The sequence below is a fragment of the Palaemon carinicauda genome, chromosome 11 (assembly GCF_036898095.1).
Source record: "Palaemon carinicauda isolate YSFRI2023 chromosome 11, ASM3689809v2, whole genome shotgun sequence".
Taxonomy (NCBI): domain Eukaryota; kingdom Metazoa; phylum Arthropoda; class Malacostraca; order Decapoda; family Palaemonidae; genus Palaemon; species Palaemon carinicauda.
Genome location: NC_090735.1, coordinates 139,327,237 through 139,344,712, shown reverse-complemented (window position 1 = coordinate 139,344,712; position 17,476 = coordinate 139,327,237). Strand labels below are relative to the sequence as shown.

At 43.2% G+C, this 17,476-nt stretch overlaps 1 protein-coding gene and 1 long non-coding RNA gene across 2 annotated transcripts in view; both read left to right on the top strand.

The window, feature by feature from the left end:
- The window catches only part of LOC137649500 (glutamate receptor ionotropic, delta-2-like), a 20,941-nt gene extending 20,138 nt beyond the window's left edge, over window positions 1–803 (top strand). The window contains exon 13 of the mRNA XM_068382484.1: window positions 711–803. Coding sequence (XP_068238585.1) covers window positions 711–803 — 93 coding nt within the window. The remainder of the gene's footprint in view (window positions 1–710) is intronic.
- A 4,409-nt stretch (window positions 804–5,212) lies between these two features.
- Window positions 5,213–17,476, top strand: part of LOC137650244 (uncharacterized) — a 473,662-nt gene continuing 461,398 nt past the window's right edge. The window contains exon 1 of the long non-coding RNA XR_011045944.1: window positions 5,213–5,270. This is a non-coding gene — a long non-coding RNA (uncharacterized lncRNA). The remainder of the gene's footprint in view (window positions 5,271–17,476) is intronic.

Genomic DNA, 17,476 nt, shown 5'->3' with positions numbered 1-17,476 from the left:
ACGAACTAACTGAACGACGGTTCCAGAGATTAATGTCTAGATCAGGAATAAGAAATTTAATAGACTGTAAGTTCCTGTCCAACAAATTAAGAGGAGAATCAGCAGCTGAAGACCAGATAGGAGAACAATACTCGAAACAAGGTAGAATGAAAGAATTAAAGCACTTCTTCAGAATAGATTGATCACCGAGAATCTTAAAAGATTTTCTTGATAAGCCAATTTTTGAGCAATTGAAGAAGACACAGACCTAATGTGTTTCTCGAAAGTAGATTTGCTGTCGAGAATCACACCTAAAATTTTTAAAGAGTCTTACAGAGTTAAAAACATTATTAATGCTGAGACCCGGATGTTGAGAAACCACTGTCCTTGACCTACTTACCATCATACTTTGAGTTTTGTTAGGATTCAATCTCATGCCCCATAATTTGCACGGCACTAATTTTAGCTAGAGCTCTATTAAGGGATTCAGCAACCCCAGATCTACATTCAGGATATGGAATTGATGCAAATTGATGCACACACACACACACACACACACACACACACACACACATATATATATATATATATATATATATATATATATATATATATATATATATATATATATATATATATACATATATAATGATACATATATTGATATATATGGCTGCTTCTTATGAATGTTTACTAAAATAAAATATAATAACTTCACCCATTTATTTCAGGCTTCGTTTTATATATTGTCGATGGGAACACTGATATCCGCTGCGACCTTCTTGGTGGAGAGGATGACATTCAGGCATATTACCAACGAGTAAAAGATACGTTATCTCGTGGAGAGGGTTTATCCAAAAGGGAATAATAAAAAGCAAATAGAGATCAAACCATAATCTGAGCAATTTTTTTTACCTCTTTTACGGGTGATTACGCCAACATACTGAGGCGGTTTCAAGGTATATATATATGTATGTATGTATGTATGTATGTATGTATGTATGTATATATATATATATATATATATATATATATATATATATATATATATATAGAGAGAGAGAGAGAGAGAGAGAGAGAGAGAGAGAGAGAGAGAGAGAGAGAGAGAGAGAGAGAGAGAGAGAGAGAGAGAGAGAGAGAGACCTTGGTGTTTACTGAATTGAAATGTCCACATTTGGCAGCATGACAAGGAGTCACAGCTTGTTCTAGCAAGCCACATGAAACTTATCTACTTCCTAAGCTGTTAAGTTGGGGTCATACCTTTAAGAAAAATTTAAAAAATGGCCTCATTCAAATATAACGCATAATGATATCGCAATGCTTTGGTAATTTTATGCTTAGCTTAGCTAAGCAATGCCTTGGTTAAATTTCAGTGTTTGTCTGGAGTTTTCAAGTACAAAGGTCGGAGCATCTAGCTATTTTTATCAAATATTTTTCTAAGAAATCGACCTGGGGTTCCCTACGCGACGTTGGATGGAAATGCTATAAAATACTAAATTTTGAATATATTTATGCAATTTTTTATAATAGGCTTTGCATAAGTTGAAATTTTGTTACTTTATTACATACAAAATTGATAAAAAATTAAAATAAAATCAATAGCGCCTACAAACAAGACCATTTAAGCAGAAAGTTTTCTACAATTGCAGCTACAATTCACTAGCAATTTACAGCATTGCCAAATGAACGACATTTTTTACTTTTCTACAACCCACGACCTACAAAACTGTTGTTCTCACTGGAACATACCCGATGGACACTCAAAATCCGTAATTTCTAAGCTGGGAGTCAAGAGAATCTCGTATGAAATTATGTCTCGCCTTTCGTACAGTCTTGAAATGTAATTGTTCTTCTCTTCCTATAGTTTCCAGTTTTATCAGGGAATGGACACTAAAATCGATAAATGGATATTCTACCTCATTTCTCAGTTGAGCTGAGAGTAAACAAATTTAAGGAAATACATGTTCCTCTAAACAATGATGACATTGTAGTTGGAGTCTGGTAGATCGGACTTTCACCATAAGAGTTTTCAAAGCCCTATAAGACAAGATAGGAAGGGGAACACAAGGCAAAAGTTTTGCATGGCGTCCATTATGCATAGAAATCTGCTAATATATTACGCTATGGGTTCTGCGAACCCCTGTACTCCCTTCAACGTTTTTAACACCCTTAGAATTATTAAAAATGACAGTGACTTGCATATAACGAAAGCAGTTAATGCTAATATATTAGTTATGATGAACAAAACCACATATTTCAGAAAAAAAAGTGTAATTACTTCTCTCAGATGTTTCTGTGGAGAATTTTTTAATGGTTATGTTCTGAGTGGGAACTTAGTCCGGGAAAGTCTCCTTATAACAGTTACATAAAGTTCAACAGGGGAGGATATGAGCACTTACTCTCGGGGCACAAACACCCTGCTAATACTTTACTGTCACAATTCACTAACCATCACTCTAAATACAAAAGGGGGAAATTTTACTGTCCAGAGGCCGAAGCACTCCACACGTAGGATTAACAATAATTTATGGCCTACTCTAGCTTTGTCAGGTCTATAGTCATCTCATTCTCAGGCTCTGTTCCGGCTCCGTCCCAGCTACCCCAATGAGATGCTGGACAGTTATCTTACGTTAATGTAAGGTAGACAAAATCCAAAATGGGAGCAGTGATGTAAAGTAGTTTAAAAGTTTAAAGATAAGGATCTTTACCTTCGAAGCAAATATATTAATGCAAAGTACCTCGCTGTTACCACCTATAGACTTATTCTTTAAATATGGGGTATTTTGTCCCGTGATCAACTATTCATTTCATACATTAAAATAAATGAGGGAGCAAAAATACTAAGGAGGTTTAATTAACCTAATATTGATTTATTTCACAAATTTACATCAAAGAAACGGACATCTTAACAAAGGCAAAAAATGGTATCAAAAGAAATGCAATTCAAATAATGAAAATGATGGGTTAGACACGTGGTCTGCAACAATCAAAAATCATAATGGGGTCTGGCACGTGGCCCACGTGACCCAGAGACTATGCTAGTCTCAAACCAGAAATGATAACGAAAAAATATTTACACACAATCCCACCGCACACAGTCCGAATATTGTAATTAGCCAGGTTCCCTATAAAGTTAAAATTAGTCTAAGCTAATAAAAAATGGGGGAAAACTAAATGGCCATTGTTGTAGTACCTGCACTCCTTTAAGATTAGTCCTATGCCCTTGATAGCTGTTGACCTGGTTGTTGCACTAATGGGCACGCTGCACTCTTGCCTGGCTCACCCCAAGAATTCTCACTGTGGCTGCAACTAGGTACACCAGGGTCCTCTTCTTCTCAATCTCTCCGACCGGCAGCAACCTTTTGTGAGTCGAGTTTTGGGAGAGAGGGGGGGGGGTGAGCCAGAAGTACATGGGTTCAATGACCAGGCAGGTCAGCTAGCCAGGGCAACTTCTCGTAGAATGGGCCGACACAGAGGTCGAGGAGATCACCTGGCTTCACCTTGCCAAACAAGTGACGGTCATGATGCGCACGGTAATCCATTGGGGTTGCCATATCGGGACTTAAGGACAGGGCAATATATTGTTGAAAGGAGTGCAGAGGAGGCAGGATTTTGTGCTAAATACTCAGATAAATCTTGCTGCTCTGAGGGAGGTTATATATACAATAATCCTACCTATTCTGGCTTGCTAAAAATTAATATTTAAAATGATTAATTAGCAATGGACTGGTGCAATGGGCATACATCTTAAAATTAACAAACCTTAATTGGTATTGAGAAATATAAGATGCATTAATTCAGCAGTATTGGAATTTATATAAAATGTGCAGTTTAGGAATTTAATCTCGACCCATGTAGTTTAAGGAAAGAACCAACATACGCCGTGGTTACGGCCCTCTAACGTGCGTATCTACGCTGTGACGTCACGAGCATGACGTGCGCCACTGTCAATAAGTTTAGATTAGTCCTCGCTATATTTCGTTAAAGAAAACTAGATGTAGGAGAGATGGTTAAGGGGTAGCTATAGTATTAGTAGAAGAGATCTAAAAATACGATTAAAAGAAGAAGAGTGAAGAAAATTCTTCACAGTTTCCACCTACTTGAAATTAAGAGTTAATCCCCTATATGATGTCATCAAAGGTTTTCACAAGAACTTAAAATCTACTTCAAAGCAAGAAAACCCCTTAATTGATTCTTTTACTTCTACTGGACCATCAATAGTAACATGTTCGCCCAGCATTCGCATGGCAGCGATCCCAGCCTAGGGCCGTGAGTTATAAGGTGATTACTGGGTAGGCCACTGCTGTGGTTGGGCACCACATGGGGGGGGTCCTTTCTCTACTGATGTTCTGGTGAGTATTTATTTTTATGAAACTAGAATTGAAACCAGACACCTTTAACCTTTAATCAAAACCCATAAACCAGGAAATCAGTAAGACCAATTATTAGTAGGCCTACAACAGGATGTATTTATTATGATTTATCAAAATATTTAGTAAAATTATTCTCTCTGACTTTAGGATCTATATCAACCTCATAGATAAACATTTCCGTTGCTCCTTGCGACAAATTACAAAATGTTGACAACGTCTAACCACAGATTATTTAGCTTTGATGTTACGTCATTATATTACCTTTACCAACCCATACTGTTATTGATATTATATATATATATATATATATATATATATATATATATATATATATATATATATATATATATATATATATATATATATATATATATATATATATATATATATATATATATATATATATATATATATATATACTGTATATATAATGGAAAGAACTTTAAAAAAAGGAATAGACCTACACTACATTATTTACGCACCAACAGTATTTTTAGTGTAGGGAAAAATACATGTAGTAAAATACCATTAACAGACATTCATGAGACGGTGTAAAGTGTTACTTTGAAAAAAAAAATATATACATATACTTATTATTAGTGAACGGAATATACAGTATATACAGTGTACTTCTAATTGCTGTAGATCTATGAAAGGCAGTCATTTTGCGACTATAATAAATAAAATGTTGAAACAATTTACTATCTTACTCCGACAATTATGAATAAAGAATATTCACATATATAGAGTATAATTTAGAATTTATCCTAATAATATTTTACGAAAAAACTCTAAGAGATTAACAGTTTAATATGATTTGTACGCAATCGCAGTACAGTGTTTACATTACTCTCGATGTCAGTGAGTCGGTGACCATGAACTTTAAATTTGTGCCCTGCAATCGGTTGAATTTTACAGGTTAGTTTGAAATATAGTAAAAATTTTATTTATAGTAAGCTCTTATAATAAAACTTTAGAGGTGTATTATGATAGCGGCCACCTGTGTGTATGACGACGGCCGACTAAGAATATGTAGTGTAAAGGGAGTCAGAGTGGGTGTTAGCCCCCGTTAGGTAAGGACACGAAATGTAGGTTAGGTTAGGTGGGAAAGTTTAGGTTAGTTGGTATCCATTCTCTATACACGCGAAGGCTGCAATAATACCATAATAACAACAACAATAATAATAATAAACTATCAGATGAACTACCACTATTATTATTATTATTACTTGCTAAGCTGCAACCCTAGTTGGAAAAGCAGGATGCTATAAGCCCAGGGGCTCCAACAGGAAAAATATCCCAGTGAGGAAAGGAAAAAAGTAAAATAAGATATTTCAGGAAGAATAACAATGTTAAGATAAATATCTCTTATATAAACTATAAAGACTTAACAAAACAATAGGAAGAGAAATAATATAGAAGAGTGAGCCCGAGTGTACCCTCAAGTAAGAGAACGCTAACCCAAGACAGTGGAAGACCATGGTACAGAGGTTATGTTGCTACCCAGACTAGAGAACAATGGTTTGATTTTGGAGTGTCCTTCCTTCTCCTAGAAGAGCTGCTTACCACACTTAAAGAGTCTTTTCTACCCTTACGAAGAGGAAAGTGGCCACTGAACAATTAGTGCAGTAACCCCGTTGGTGAAGAAGAATTATTTGGTAATGAGGACAGAGGACAGAGGAGAATATGTATAGAATAAGCCAGACTATTCAGTGTGTGTGCAGGCAAAGGGAAAATGAACCGTAACCAGAGAGAAGGATCCAATGTAGTATTGTGTGGCCAATCAAAAGACCCCATAACACTCTAGCGGTAGTATCTCAACGGGTCGCTTGTGCCTAGAGAGTTATTGGGTCCTTTGACTGGCTATACAGTACTATATTAGATCCATGTCTCTGGATACGGTTCATTTTCCCTTTGCCTATACACACACACAACCAATAGTCTGGCCTATTCTTTACTTATTCTCCTTTGTCCTCATACCCTTGACAACACTGTGATTACCAAACAATTCTTCTTCACCTGCACTGTAATTGTTCATTGGCCACTTTCTTCTTGTTAAGGATAGAAGAGATTCTTTAGCTATGGTAAGCAGCTCTTCAAGGTGAAGGACACTCCAAAATCAAACCATTGTTCTTTAGTCTTGGGTAGTGCCATAGCCTCTGTACCATGGTCTTCTACTGTTTTGGGTTAGAGTTCTCTTGCTTGAGGGTACACCCAAGCACGCTGTTCTGTCTTGTTTCTCTTCCTATTGTTTTGTTAAAGTTTTTATAGTTAATATAGGAATTATTTATTTTGCTGTTACTCTTCTTGAAAATTTTATTTTTCCTTGTTTCCTTTCCTCACTGGGCTATTTTCCCTGATGGAGTTCCTTGGCTTATAGCATTCTGCTTTTCCAACTAGGGCTGTAGCTTAGCAAGTAATAATAATAATAATAATAATAATAATAATAATAATCTCCCTGGAGCTTCTAATTTATTTAATTTTTTTTCTTTTTTTCTTTTTTTCTTTTTTTTTGTTGTAATTATAAATCGCCATTAAATCTGATGTTAGACTTTATCTCATGTAATTTTTTAAACAGTAAAATATATTTCTAGTCATCATTTTATTAAATTGTCCTATATATCCTCAAAATATTGATAGAATTTGAAGAGTTTTACATCTAATAAATTGCTATAGTTATCTTTCGATAGTTTTTTTTAATAGAATTTGGTATTCGTTTGCTATTCTTTTAACTTTTGTAGACTAATGTAAATCTGAGTTCGTGCACTCTTTAGGTGCTTTTATCCATTAAGTGATGAATGATTGTTATACAAAGTGTCTTTTTAGAACTGATTTACTCAAATGACCCAATCTTAGAAGTGTTTACAAAGCTGCTAGCTCAAAACACTAATGGAAAGAGATGAAAAATGTTTTGATAGGTCGAAACATTGTCATTTCAAAGCTGATACAGATTCAGCAAACTCATACTGTAGATACCTCAGCCCATTGACGTGATGTCCAAATTGAGTTTCTGTCACCCGTACCTTGTAACCTCGGTTGGACATTAAAACGCAACGAGTATAAAGGTAATTTTGTTATTCGATTCACGAAGGTAGATAGAAAATATTAGACTATGAATTAAATGAAGAGAAATATCACACATAACCAAAAATCAAATTTTAACAGCTTCCCTTAGCGAAGCAGCCCCACGTCTCTTAATTCCTTTTGTTCAGGTGTGGTCGTCCTTGGGGCTTCTGGTTCTGCCCTCCAAAGACTTCTTGCTGCAGCTCATCATCAGTGGTGCTTGTGTGCAGCCTTCGTCAACTTTGGAGGTGGATCCTCTGTCATTTGTCGACGTAGTAGTGTCTGAGGCGTCTTCTGCTACTGCTACCGACGCCCCCTGCCTCTTCGGCATCTTCTGCTGCCGACGCCCCTATCGCTTCGGTGTCTTCTGCTGCTGCTGCCAATGCCCCTGCCTTTTCAGACTATTCAGCTGTTGCTGCTGACTGCGCTTCCCCGTTCCCAATCATCATTTGAAGGGGGGGGCTAAGTCTCTTGTCTCTCTCCTGCGAGTGTTTCTTCTCGGAGGAGGAGTTCACTCATAGAGACTCCTCTGTGGACTTCTGCTTCTAAAGGTCAGCTTGCTAATCCATTGGCCTACAGATGGCATCAGCAATCTCGCAGAGCTTGCCCTCCACTTCGCCATCAGTGAAAAGGCTCCTCTTCGACTCTTCAACCTCGTCTTCACAGTTTTCCCCCGCAGAGGAGCCTCCTCTTCCATTGTCTTCTGGCCCTCGACCTTCGTCCTTTCCTGGACCTTCTCCAGACGATGGGGCCGCTAGTCCTCGGACTTCGGTCTTGACCTCTTCTGTGGATCACTCGCGATATCCCACGGTGGATATTCGCCCTTCCAAATGGCACATCCCTGTTCCTGACCTGCCTTCAACATTCCTGTTACATAATGTTGCAAAACATCTCTCGCCCTTGAGAATGCTCCTGCCTTCTCACCATTCTAGACCTTCGGCTGGGCACCAGCGCTCTCCAACATCACGTCAGCACTTTCTAGCACGCTAACACACTCTAGTGCGTCAGCACTCTCCGGTGCTTTAACGCTCTCCAGCGTATCAGCGCTCTCCAGCTTGTTTTCGCCGTGCAAAACACCAGCACAAGGTGACCTCAAACCACTGCAGGTAAATCATGCTTCCATGTGTACCTAGTATTAAGCTAATACTGTTGCGTCCCCATACCATGGTGAGGTGGTATTGGAGAAGTCCTGGTTACAACGGTTTTTCTTACAAAGACTCAGAATAACTTTTACCTGGACAGTCACACTTCTAAACATCTCGACACACAGCTTTTGCAGACTGCGGACCTTGCGTAGCAAAGTTCAGCGATGTGCAAGGACTCCTTATTATTTGGTACAAACCTATTTAAAATAAGGAGCCTCCGGGTAAAGTCAAATGCCAGTTTCCCAGGGACGTCCACCCTTCTAATGGGTGAGTCACCCCTAATAAGTAGCGTAGGTTTGTACAGTACAGTATTCCAGTTATGGAACAAAAGACAAATTCATAGATAATTTGTTTGTTCCGTAACTGGAATACAAACCACGCTATTTAATAGCGGGTATTACTTTCGGCGTAGCTGAAATGACGATTGATTGATTGATTTAAAGTTTTCAGGCATCCTGACGAGCCATTAATTTTAACGAGGGTTTACTACCCACACCGCTAGCTAGCGGGGGTAGGGGAGGGTAGCTTGCTACCCCCCCCTCACACACCTATGCTTGAGCTCACTTTGCTCTTGGCTCGGATGGTGGTCGGACATGTCCGCTCTCATCCTCGCCGTCATTTGGCAGCCATTTAATTGCTTTTGTCTTTTCTTTTTCTAGTTCTGTATATCTGAAGTTGGCCTCTGTGATCATGCGCACCTGCCCTGGGTTTCCCGACCGCCTCTGTGGAACATTCATGTTGGCGGTCGAGACTGATCCTCACGCCCTTTGTCCTTATTGTAAGGGCCAACGGTGTGATAGCAACAACAAGTGTGGTGAGTGTAGGGAGTGGTCTATCTCCCAGTGGGAGAGGTATTCACGACGACAGAAGAAGAAGTTCAAACGGGATATTTCTCCTTCGAAGATTGCTTCGAAAGGAGAAAAACACAAGGCCTCTTCTTCCGTTGCCCAAACCTCTTTCGAAGCTCCCACTCGGTCGGTCTCTTTCGAGAGACCGTCGAGTGGTAGCATAGACCGATGTACAGTATTGTTTACCAACCTCGGGACTCGATAGATGACGTTGCTTCCCCTAGCGAAGCAGCTCAATCTCTCCCCCCGGGGGAGGATATGTCATTAACCTCCCTTTTCCAGCTTTGGTCCTCCTTTAGGCTTACGGGTTCACCCTACAAGGAGGTTTTGCTTAACTACATCCGATTGGGTGCCACTGCCAAGCAATCGTCGTCACCGTCAGAGGTTGATCCTCTGTCTCTTGTCGACGTTGTGGTGTCAGAGGTATCCAATGCGGTATCACCCATCACCTCTACCTCTCCAAACTCTACGGTAGCTGACGGCTTAGTTTCTCCCGTTCCTGTTCAACCTACAAGGGAGAAACTAAGTCCATCGTCAGTCTCTCCTGCTAGTGTTTCTACCCCTCGGGGGAGTTCACTTACAGAGACTCCTTTTTGGAGGACTGCAGAAGGTCAGCTTGCTCCCAATGGCCCCTAGAGGGCGCATTCGTCGGAAGACTCGCCTTCCTCTTCGCCATAGAGGCCTTCCTTCACCTGCGGTGAGGAGGCACCTCTTTGGTTCAACATCTTCGATGCAGTCCACCGCAGAGGAGCCTTGAGACCAATCATCCATCACTGGTCCTGGACCTTTCTGCAGATCGTGCGCGATCTCCTTAGGTGGAAGGTCGTCCTTTTAAAGGACACGTCGACCTTTCATCTGACAAACCTGGCGACCTGCTGTCACCGTTTCTACATGGGCCTAACAAGGCTCTACCAAAGCACACTATTGCGCGCCAACCACATACGCGCTACGTGCCAACGAGACCTGACGAACGCTCCTTAGTAGCTCGTGAGGCCCCATCACTGAACCCTAACAAAGGGCATCAAGGGCGTATGCACGTACGCTCCAACAGGAGCATAGCTCCATCACGCGCTATGCGCGTCCTCATGCACATATGCGCCCACGTTCTCCTGCGGGCCCTGCACTTACGCGCTAACATTTTTCTGCGTGCCAACACTCACCTGCGCACCATCAACCTCCTGCGCACCAGCTCTCTCCCGCGCGCCAGCTCTCCCGCGCGCCATCGGTCTCCTGCCCGCGCGCATACGTGCCCAACATCCAACTCTCCTGCGCGCCAACAATCTACTGAAAGTAGTACTTCTGGGAAGTCAGCAATGCTGGCATCAACCACGCGCCAACCAGTACCATCTCGCCAGCCTTCGCACACCTTGCGCACGCTCGCCCATCCTCTTCAAAGGATGCGCGCCAACATTCTCACGCGCGCCCCACATGATTCAACTGCGCGCTAGGGATCTTTCTCCTGCGCGTGCGCGCCCTACGACTGGTATAGATGCGGCCTAACTCTCTACCACGCGCCAACAGTCTCCCGCGCGCGAGCGTCAATATCGTCCCGCGCGAGACTACTGAACTACGCATGGCAAGGTCGCCATCGCCTCATTCTCCTCCCCGCAAGCGCATACCACTGCGCATTGTGGGATAAGGGAAACATCCATAGGGGTCCAGGATCCCAAAGCCACCACAGGCGAACCCACTAATGATGGGGACTCCTCCCAGGGATCCTTCAATCCCTGTCCCTTCAAGGGGTATGTCTGACAGCACGTCTGTCAGCCAACAGCCCTGGTTCGGTGCACTGATCAGAGCCGTAACGCAGGCTTTCAAGCCTGTCTTCTCTGAATTGGGACACAGAACCATGGCTTCTTTGACCCCTTTGAAGAGAAAAAGAGGAGTTCCAGACGCGGTCACTTCCCCAAGGGCGAAATTGACTCCACGCAGACCTTAGAGGTAGGTTCCTTCTTTTCCTCAAACTGCCTCTCCTTCCCTTTCGGACGAAGATTTCCCGTCCCCAAGGGAATTACGTGAAGAGAGACTTTCCCCCATCGCACCAATGGGGGAAACCTCTCCTTCACCTAGCTTATATGTTTTGCGAGGTGGCACAGGTCTTGGGAACTTGTTCCCTCTGTCTACTTCTTTTTTACCTATCGGAACGCATTACCCCGTTTTCAGGTAGTAGGTTGGCCAGGGCACCAGCCACCCGTTGAGATACTACCGCTAGAGAGTTATGGGGTCTTTTGACTGGCCAGACAGTACTACATTGGATCCTCCTCTCTGGTTACGGTTCATTTTCCCTTTGCCTACATACACACTGAATAGTCTGGCATATTCTTTACATATTCTCCTCTATCCTCATACACCTGACAACACAGATTACCAAACAATTCTTCATCACCCAAGGGGTTACTGCACTGTAATTGTTCAGTGCCACTTTCCTCTTGGTAAGGGTAGAAGAGACTCTTTAGCTATGGTAAGCAGCTCTTCTAGGAGAAGGACACTCCAAAATCAAACCACTGTTCTCTAGTCTTGGGTAGTGCCATAGCCTCTGTACCATGGCCTTTCACTGTCTTGGGTTAGAGTTCTCTTGCTTGAGGGTACACTCGAGCACACTCTCCTATCTTATTTCTCTTCCTCTTGTTTTGTTAAAGTTTTTATAGTTTATATAGGAGATATTTATTGTTGTTACTCTTCTTAGAATATTTTATTTTCCTTTTTTCCTTTCCGCACTGAGCTATTTTCCCTGTTGGAGCCCCTGGGCTTATAGCATACTGCTTTTCCAACTAGGGTTGTAGCTTAGTAAGTAATAATAATAATAATAATCCTGACACGTAGACCCCCTTGTGCCGCCTTACCCATTTTTAGGCTTCTCTTGGTTTTTGGTAGACTATGGTTGGTTGTGAGGACTTGTCCTCTGCGCCTATCACTGCAGACCGCTTAGAACACTATTCCTGTTCTAATGTGGCAGTTAGGCCTTCCTGTCATGCTGCCTTACCAATTTCTGAGTCTCCCATCACCACCCTTTTACTATCCTCTTGTGTCTGCTACTGTTTCTACCTTCTGTGGAACTTTATTCCCATCCCTGTTTAGTCCCATGGGGGCGGAAGCACTCCTTGTCGCCATGCTTGGACAGAATAGTTTATAGACTATCTATCATGGCCCTAGGTGGGCAAAATTTTTTCTTTCCCAGGACTAAATCTCTCTGCCACCTTAGAGACCACCCTTGGGTGTTTTCTCTGCCCCTTCCCCTTCCTGGTTAGGCCATAACCTGACTGGACTGGGAACTAGCGTTCCTCTTGTCTAGTCATCTTACCCTAGCTATTGAGGTTTTCCCTCACCTGCTAGGCAGGCTAGGCTTTCCTGCACAGTTCTCCCTATGGCCTAACCCTATCTAGGTGAAGAGTTGGTACCCCTTGGGGTTCTCCTCTATCACCTCGGCTGTTGCCTGTTCTGTGTCTGCAGTTTCCCATCCTGTACTATGTTCCTCTTGATGCGGAGTCTCGACTCCCTTGCTTGGTTAGCCTATCTTGGCAGAAGTGTCGCCATCTGTCTCTGCTTCCGGTCTTGTCAGCTTGAGTCCTTCTAGAACTGGCTGTATGTTGGCTATGGGATATTCCCTCTACAACCTTAGCTGCAGCCTTAGATTGGTCATCTGCTCTTTCCTATCTTCTTTCATATCTGAGGAAAATTGTCCTCTGAAGTTGGTCGATTGGATCCGGCCAGGTTATCAGGACATCCTTTGAATTTCCAATTTTCAATATTAAACTTAGCCAGTGATTATATCAGCTGCAGCTCTGCTGCCCGACAGAAAAACTCTACGTTCAAAATACGCCAGCGATCGCTATGCAGGTAGGGGGTGTACATCAACAGCGCCATCTGTCGAGCAGGTACTCAGTACTCACTGTAAACACAGAACCAATTTTCTCTCTGTCGTGCCACCGGCAAGACCTACTAAATTCGCTATTGCTTACTGGATTGGTTTTCACATATTTTGGTGAAGTACACATTTCTAGTTTTGAGCTTTCGCTATGCAGGTGTTTTATCTTCATCTCAAAACTTGAACTCGTTTTGGATAGATTTAATTATGGTGACAAGGAGAGTATGGACTCTCTTTCACTTTTAAATGGCCGACCCTTCCCTTAGACGGAAGTGTGTTTAGGTTTTTAGTAATTTTGCTTAACACGTTACTACAGTAGATCTATATAGATATCTCTCCGCCTTTATTAGGCCTCTTCGATTAATTTTCCAATTATTATAAACATATAAAAATAAATTTTTATGTTTTGTTTATATGCGACCTCTCCTGATAGTAGGCGGTCCTTACTTGGAACCGAAGTTAATCAACGTTGAGCCCGTTATATCGTATTTAGCCTTTAAAGATTTTAAAACTTTTTAAAATTTAATGTTTTATGAAAGAATTTCTTTGATAGTCTTCGTACTGTTTTCAAAGAGGAACTAACGTTTAGTTTTTTAAACTACGCAGTTGTTGACGTTCAGGACGTTCAACATGCGCTCTATCGTTACGATAGAGAGAGAGTGTATCACGGTTTCACTTTGCAGTAAGAGTAAATCGATTCTGACGTTTTGTTCATTCTTCTTAGCTTAAATGTTTTAAATTCTAAATTAAAGGAACTTTTTATTTGGAAAACCTTTCAGTTTTTTCCTTTAGTCAAATAACATGTTTTTTTTGACGATATATAATTGGGCTCTTCTCTTAGGTGCGAAATCAAGAGAGAAAGAGAGAGAGAGAGATAGAGACGGAGGGAGAGAGAGGAGGAAACGTTCCGTTCAAGCGGGTAACGTTTTTCTCGAGTTGCTCTCGTCCCTAGTCGCTGTACGGGGAGGAAGGATAAAACGTTTTTAGTTTTTTATTCTCGTCCCCAGGCTATGTGCGGTGAGAGATTGAAAACGTAGTTATATGAACTAGTGTTTAGTCTCTTTCCCAGCCACTGATTTTTTTTATCATAAAATATGTTTTCTGTTTTTTGCTGGTATTAATGAGGTTGCATTATACGACTGATTTCGCAATTACTAGAAGGGTAGAATTGCGTGTTTCAGGTAGAAATCAGTAAAAGTTTCGATTTCAGTGAAATAAGTGCAAAACAGAAAATCGATAAAGTGATATGCGCAAAGTGTTACAGTGTTGCGTCCGAGGGTTCGTCTGTTCGTGCCTGTCGTTCACCTAGTCCGGGACCTCTTGCAAGCTCCCAAGCCCAGGGGAGAAGTAATGTCGAACGACTTATGGGTTCGAGAGGCCTTGATCAACGAACAGACGTTTTCCCTCTGTGGTTTCGGGCGTATCTACCCAAGATCGCCCCACCCACTCTAAGACGAGAGAGCCCATTTATTCCTCGTCTGCGGAAGAGGTTTCTCGTAAGAAACCATGGACCAAGGTCTCGCGGCTTATTAAGCGCAAGTCGGCCCTTTCCGCGCAAGTCCAACGGCCCAGTTGTAGCCACTGGGTCAGTTCGGACTTGCTGCAGTCTTCCGATGACTGCTCACCTCCTAAGAGAGGCGAAGCGGTACCGCATCAGGCAGTCACACCGTCTGTTGCCGCACCTGCTCCTGTAGACCCTAGTGGTCTTTGCTGCAGACCATGCAGTCTCAGTTAACGTCATTGATGCAGGACTTTCGTGCGGAGAAGGTTGACGCTGCACCAACCTCTAGCCTACAACCAACCACGGTTGTGCGTCCTGTGGACGCTGAGGCGACCTTCTCCCGCACTCCAAGAGAGTCCCGCCACCCATTCGTTCCAGTGTACCCTGCCAGCCGCATGTTGACGTTCAGCGACGCACGGAATCTTCCGTTGACGTTCGCGAGGTACAACAACAGTCTAAGTTGTTTTGTTTTGACGCGGTGCGTCAACTTCCGCATTCTAGAGTTGTTTTGACTGCTCAGTCCAGACAGTCAAAGCAGTCTCGAGTGGACACTGTACGTTCTCACACACCTGTTGTGGTTGACAGTTCAGTTGTTGACACTGTCAAGCAGTTACATGACGTTGCCTTCTGGTCTGCTACTTATGCACCAGTGAGAGACTCACTGAGGTAACCTAGCTTTTATCGGACAAGGTTCCTGTGGATGAGGAAGTTGTTGTTCTCCCTCCTACTGATATTCCCTTGAGGACTCTGTCAGATGGAGAGGAGCCTTAAGCTGCTTAGCCTCCTATGGACTTTAATTAAATCATGATGATTTTTTTTTAAGGATCTTCGTCCGGATCTTGTAACTGCTGCTCCTCGTTCGCCTAAACGTCAGATCTTACACTAGGCCTAGCTACTTCGAAGCCGTTGTTTTTAAGCTAGTGCTCTCTCGCTCTCCTAGAGAGCGTTACGTTGGCTAGGCAACTGGTTTTTGCACCAGGAGGAGTTTTTTAGGGATACAGCCTTTGATTTCCCTTCTTTTAAACTGGCTTATAGAGCGAGAGTCTGATATGACACGAGAGAAGTTCTCGGCTTGGGAGTTCATGCCTCTGCCCAGATAGACTTCTCAATTCTGGTAGACTCGCCTTTGCACCTAGCCAGGAGACGCTCCAAGTTGTTTACAGGTCAACTTCTCAGCTTTTGTCAAGCCTTTGAAGTTTTGCTGTACTATTATGTCACACATAACAAGGCTTTCAGGGATGGTAAACGGTTCCGCCTCAGTCGCTAACCCCGTCTGTTGCCACACCTGCTCCCGTAGACCCTAAATGGGCTTTGCTGCAAGCCATGCAGTCCAAGCTTGCGTCCTTGATAGAGGACTTAAATGCGGAGAAGAACCTTCGGGCCAACAACCTTCCAACCGGTAGGTTGTGCGCCCTGTTGACGCTGAGGTAACCTACTCGCGTCTGCCAGTTGAGGTGGTTCCTCCTACTGGCCAACAACCTTCCAACCGGTCGGTTGTGCGCCCTGTTGACGCTGAGGTAACCTACTCGCGTCTGCCAGTTTAGGTGGTTCCTCCTTCTGGCCAACAACCTTCCAATCGGTCGGTTGTGCGCCCTGTTGACGCTGAGGTAACCTACTCGCGTCTGCCAGTTGATGTGGTTCCTCCACCGATGCGACCCAGTGTGGGTTGCCAGTCGCACGTTGACGTTAAGCGACGCGCGGAGGTGGTTGTTGACGTTCAGGACGTTCAACAACCAGCAGAGGTGACTTGTTGTGACGCAGTGCGTCAACCTCAGCAACCCGGTATGGTGTTGACTGCACAACCCAGACGGTCTAGACAGTTTCGGGTTGACGCTGTACTTCCTCGCGCACCCATGGTTGTTGACAGTTCACAGACTGTGCAGCAGTTCCATGATATTGCGTCCGGCTCCGTCACGCATCCACCAGTGCGACCGGATTCAGCGAGTCAGACGTTGCCCACTCCGTTGCCGTTTCCTCATCAGTTTCGGATGAGGAACCCTCTGATGAGGACGTTGCTGAACAAGACGATCAGCCCCCAGCCCTGCTATCCATCCAGAAGATGCTGAAGAAGGAACGCTGCTCAGTCAGGCTGTGGATGAGTCTGGTAGGGACTGTCATCCGTGGATCAATTTGTGTCACTAGGAAGACTACACCTCCGTCCTCTTCTATACCATCTAGCTTTTCACTGGAAAAAGGACAAGACGCTAGAAGCGGTCTCGATCCCGGTTTCCGGAAAGATAAAGTCTTGTCTGACTTGGTGAAAGGACTATATCAACCTTAGAGCGGGTCTTCCCCTAACTGTTCAGACTCCCAACCACGTTCTCTTCTCGGACGCATCGGACGTAGGCTGGGGTGCGACATTAGACGGTCGGGAATGCTCGGGATTATGGAACTCGAGTCAAAGGACAATGCATTTCAACTGCAAGGAGCTTCTGGCAGTACGTCTGACCTGGAAAAGCTTCAGGTCTCTCCTTCAAGGCAAAGTGGTGGAGGTGAACTCGGACAACACCACGGCTTTGGCGTACATCTCCAAGCAAGGAGGGACCTACTCTCTGACGTTGTACGAGATCGCAAGGGACCTCCTCACCTGGTCAAAAGGTCTAGACATATCACTAGTAACGAGGTTCATCCAAGGCAACTTGAATGTCATGGCAGATTGTCTCAGTCGGAAGGGACAAATAATTCCAACAGAATGGACCCTC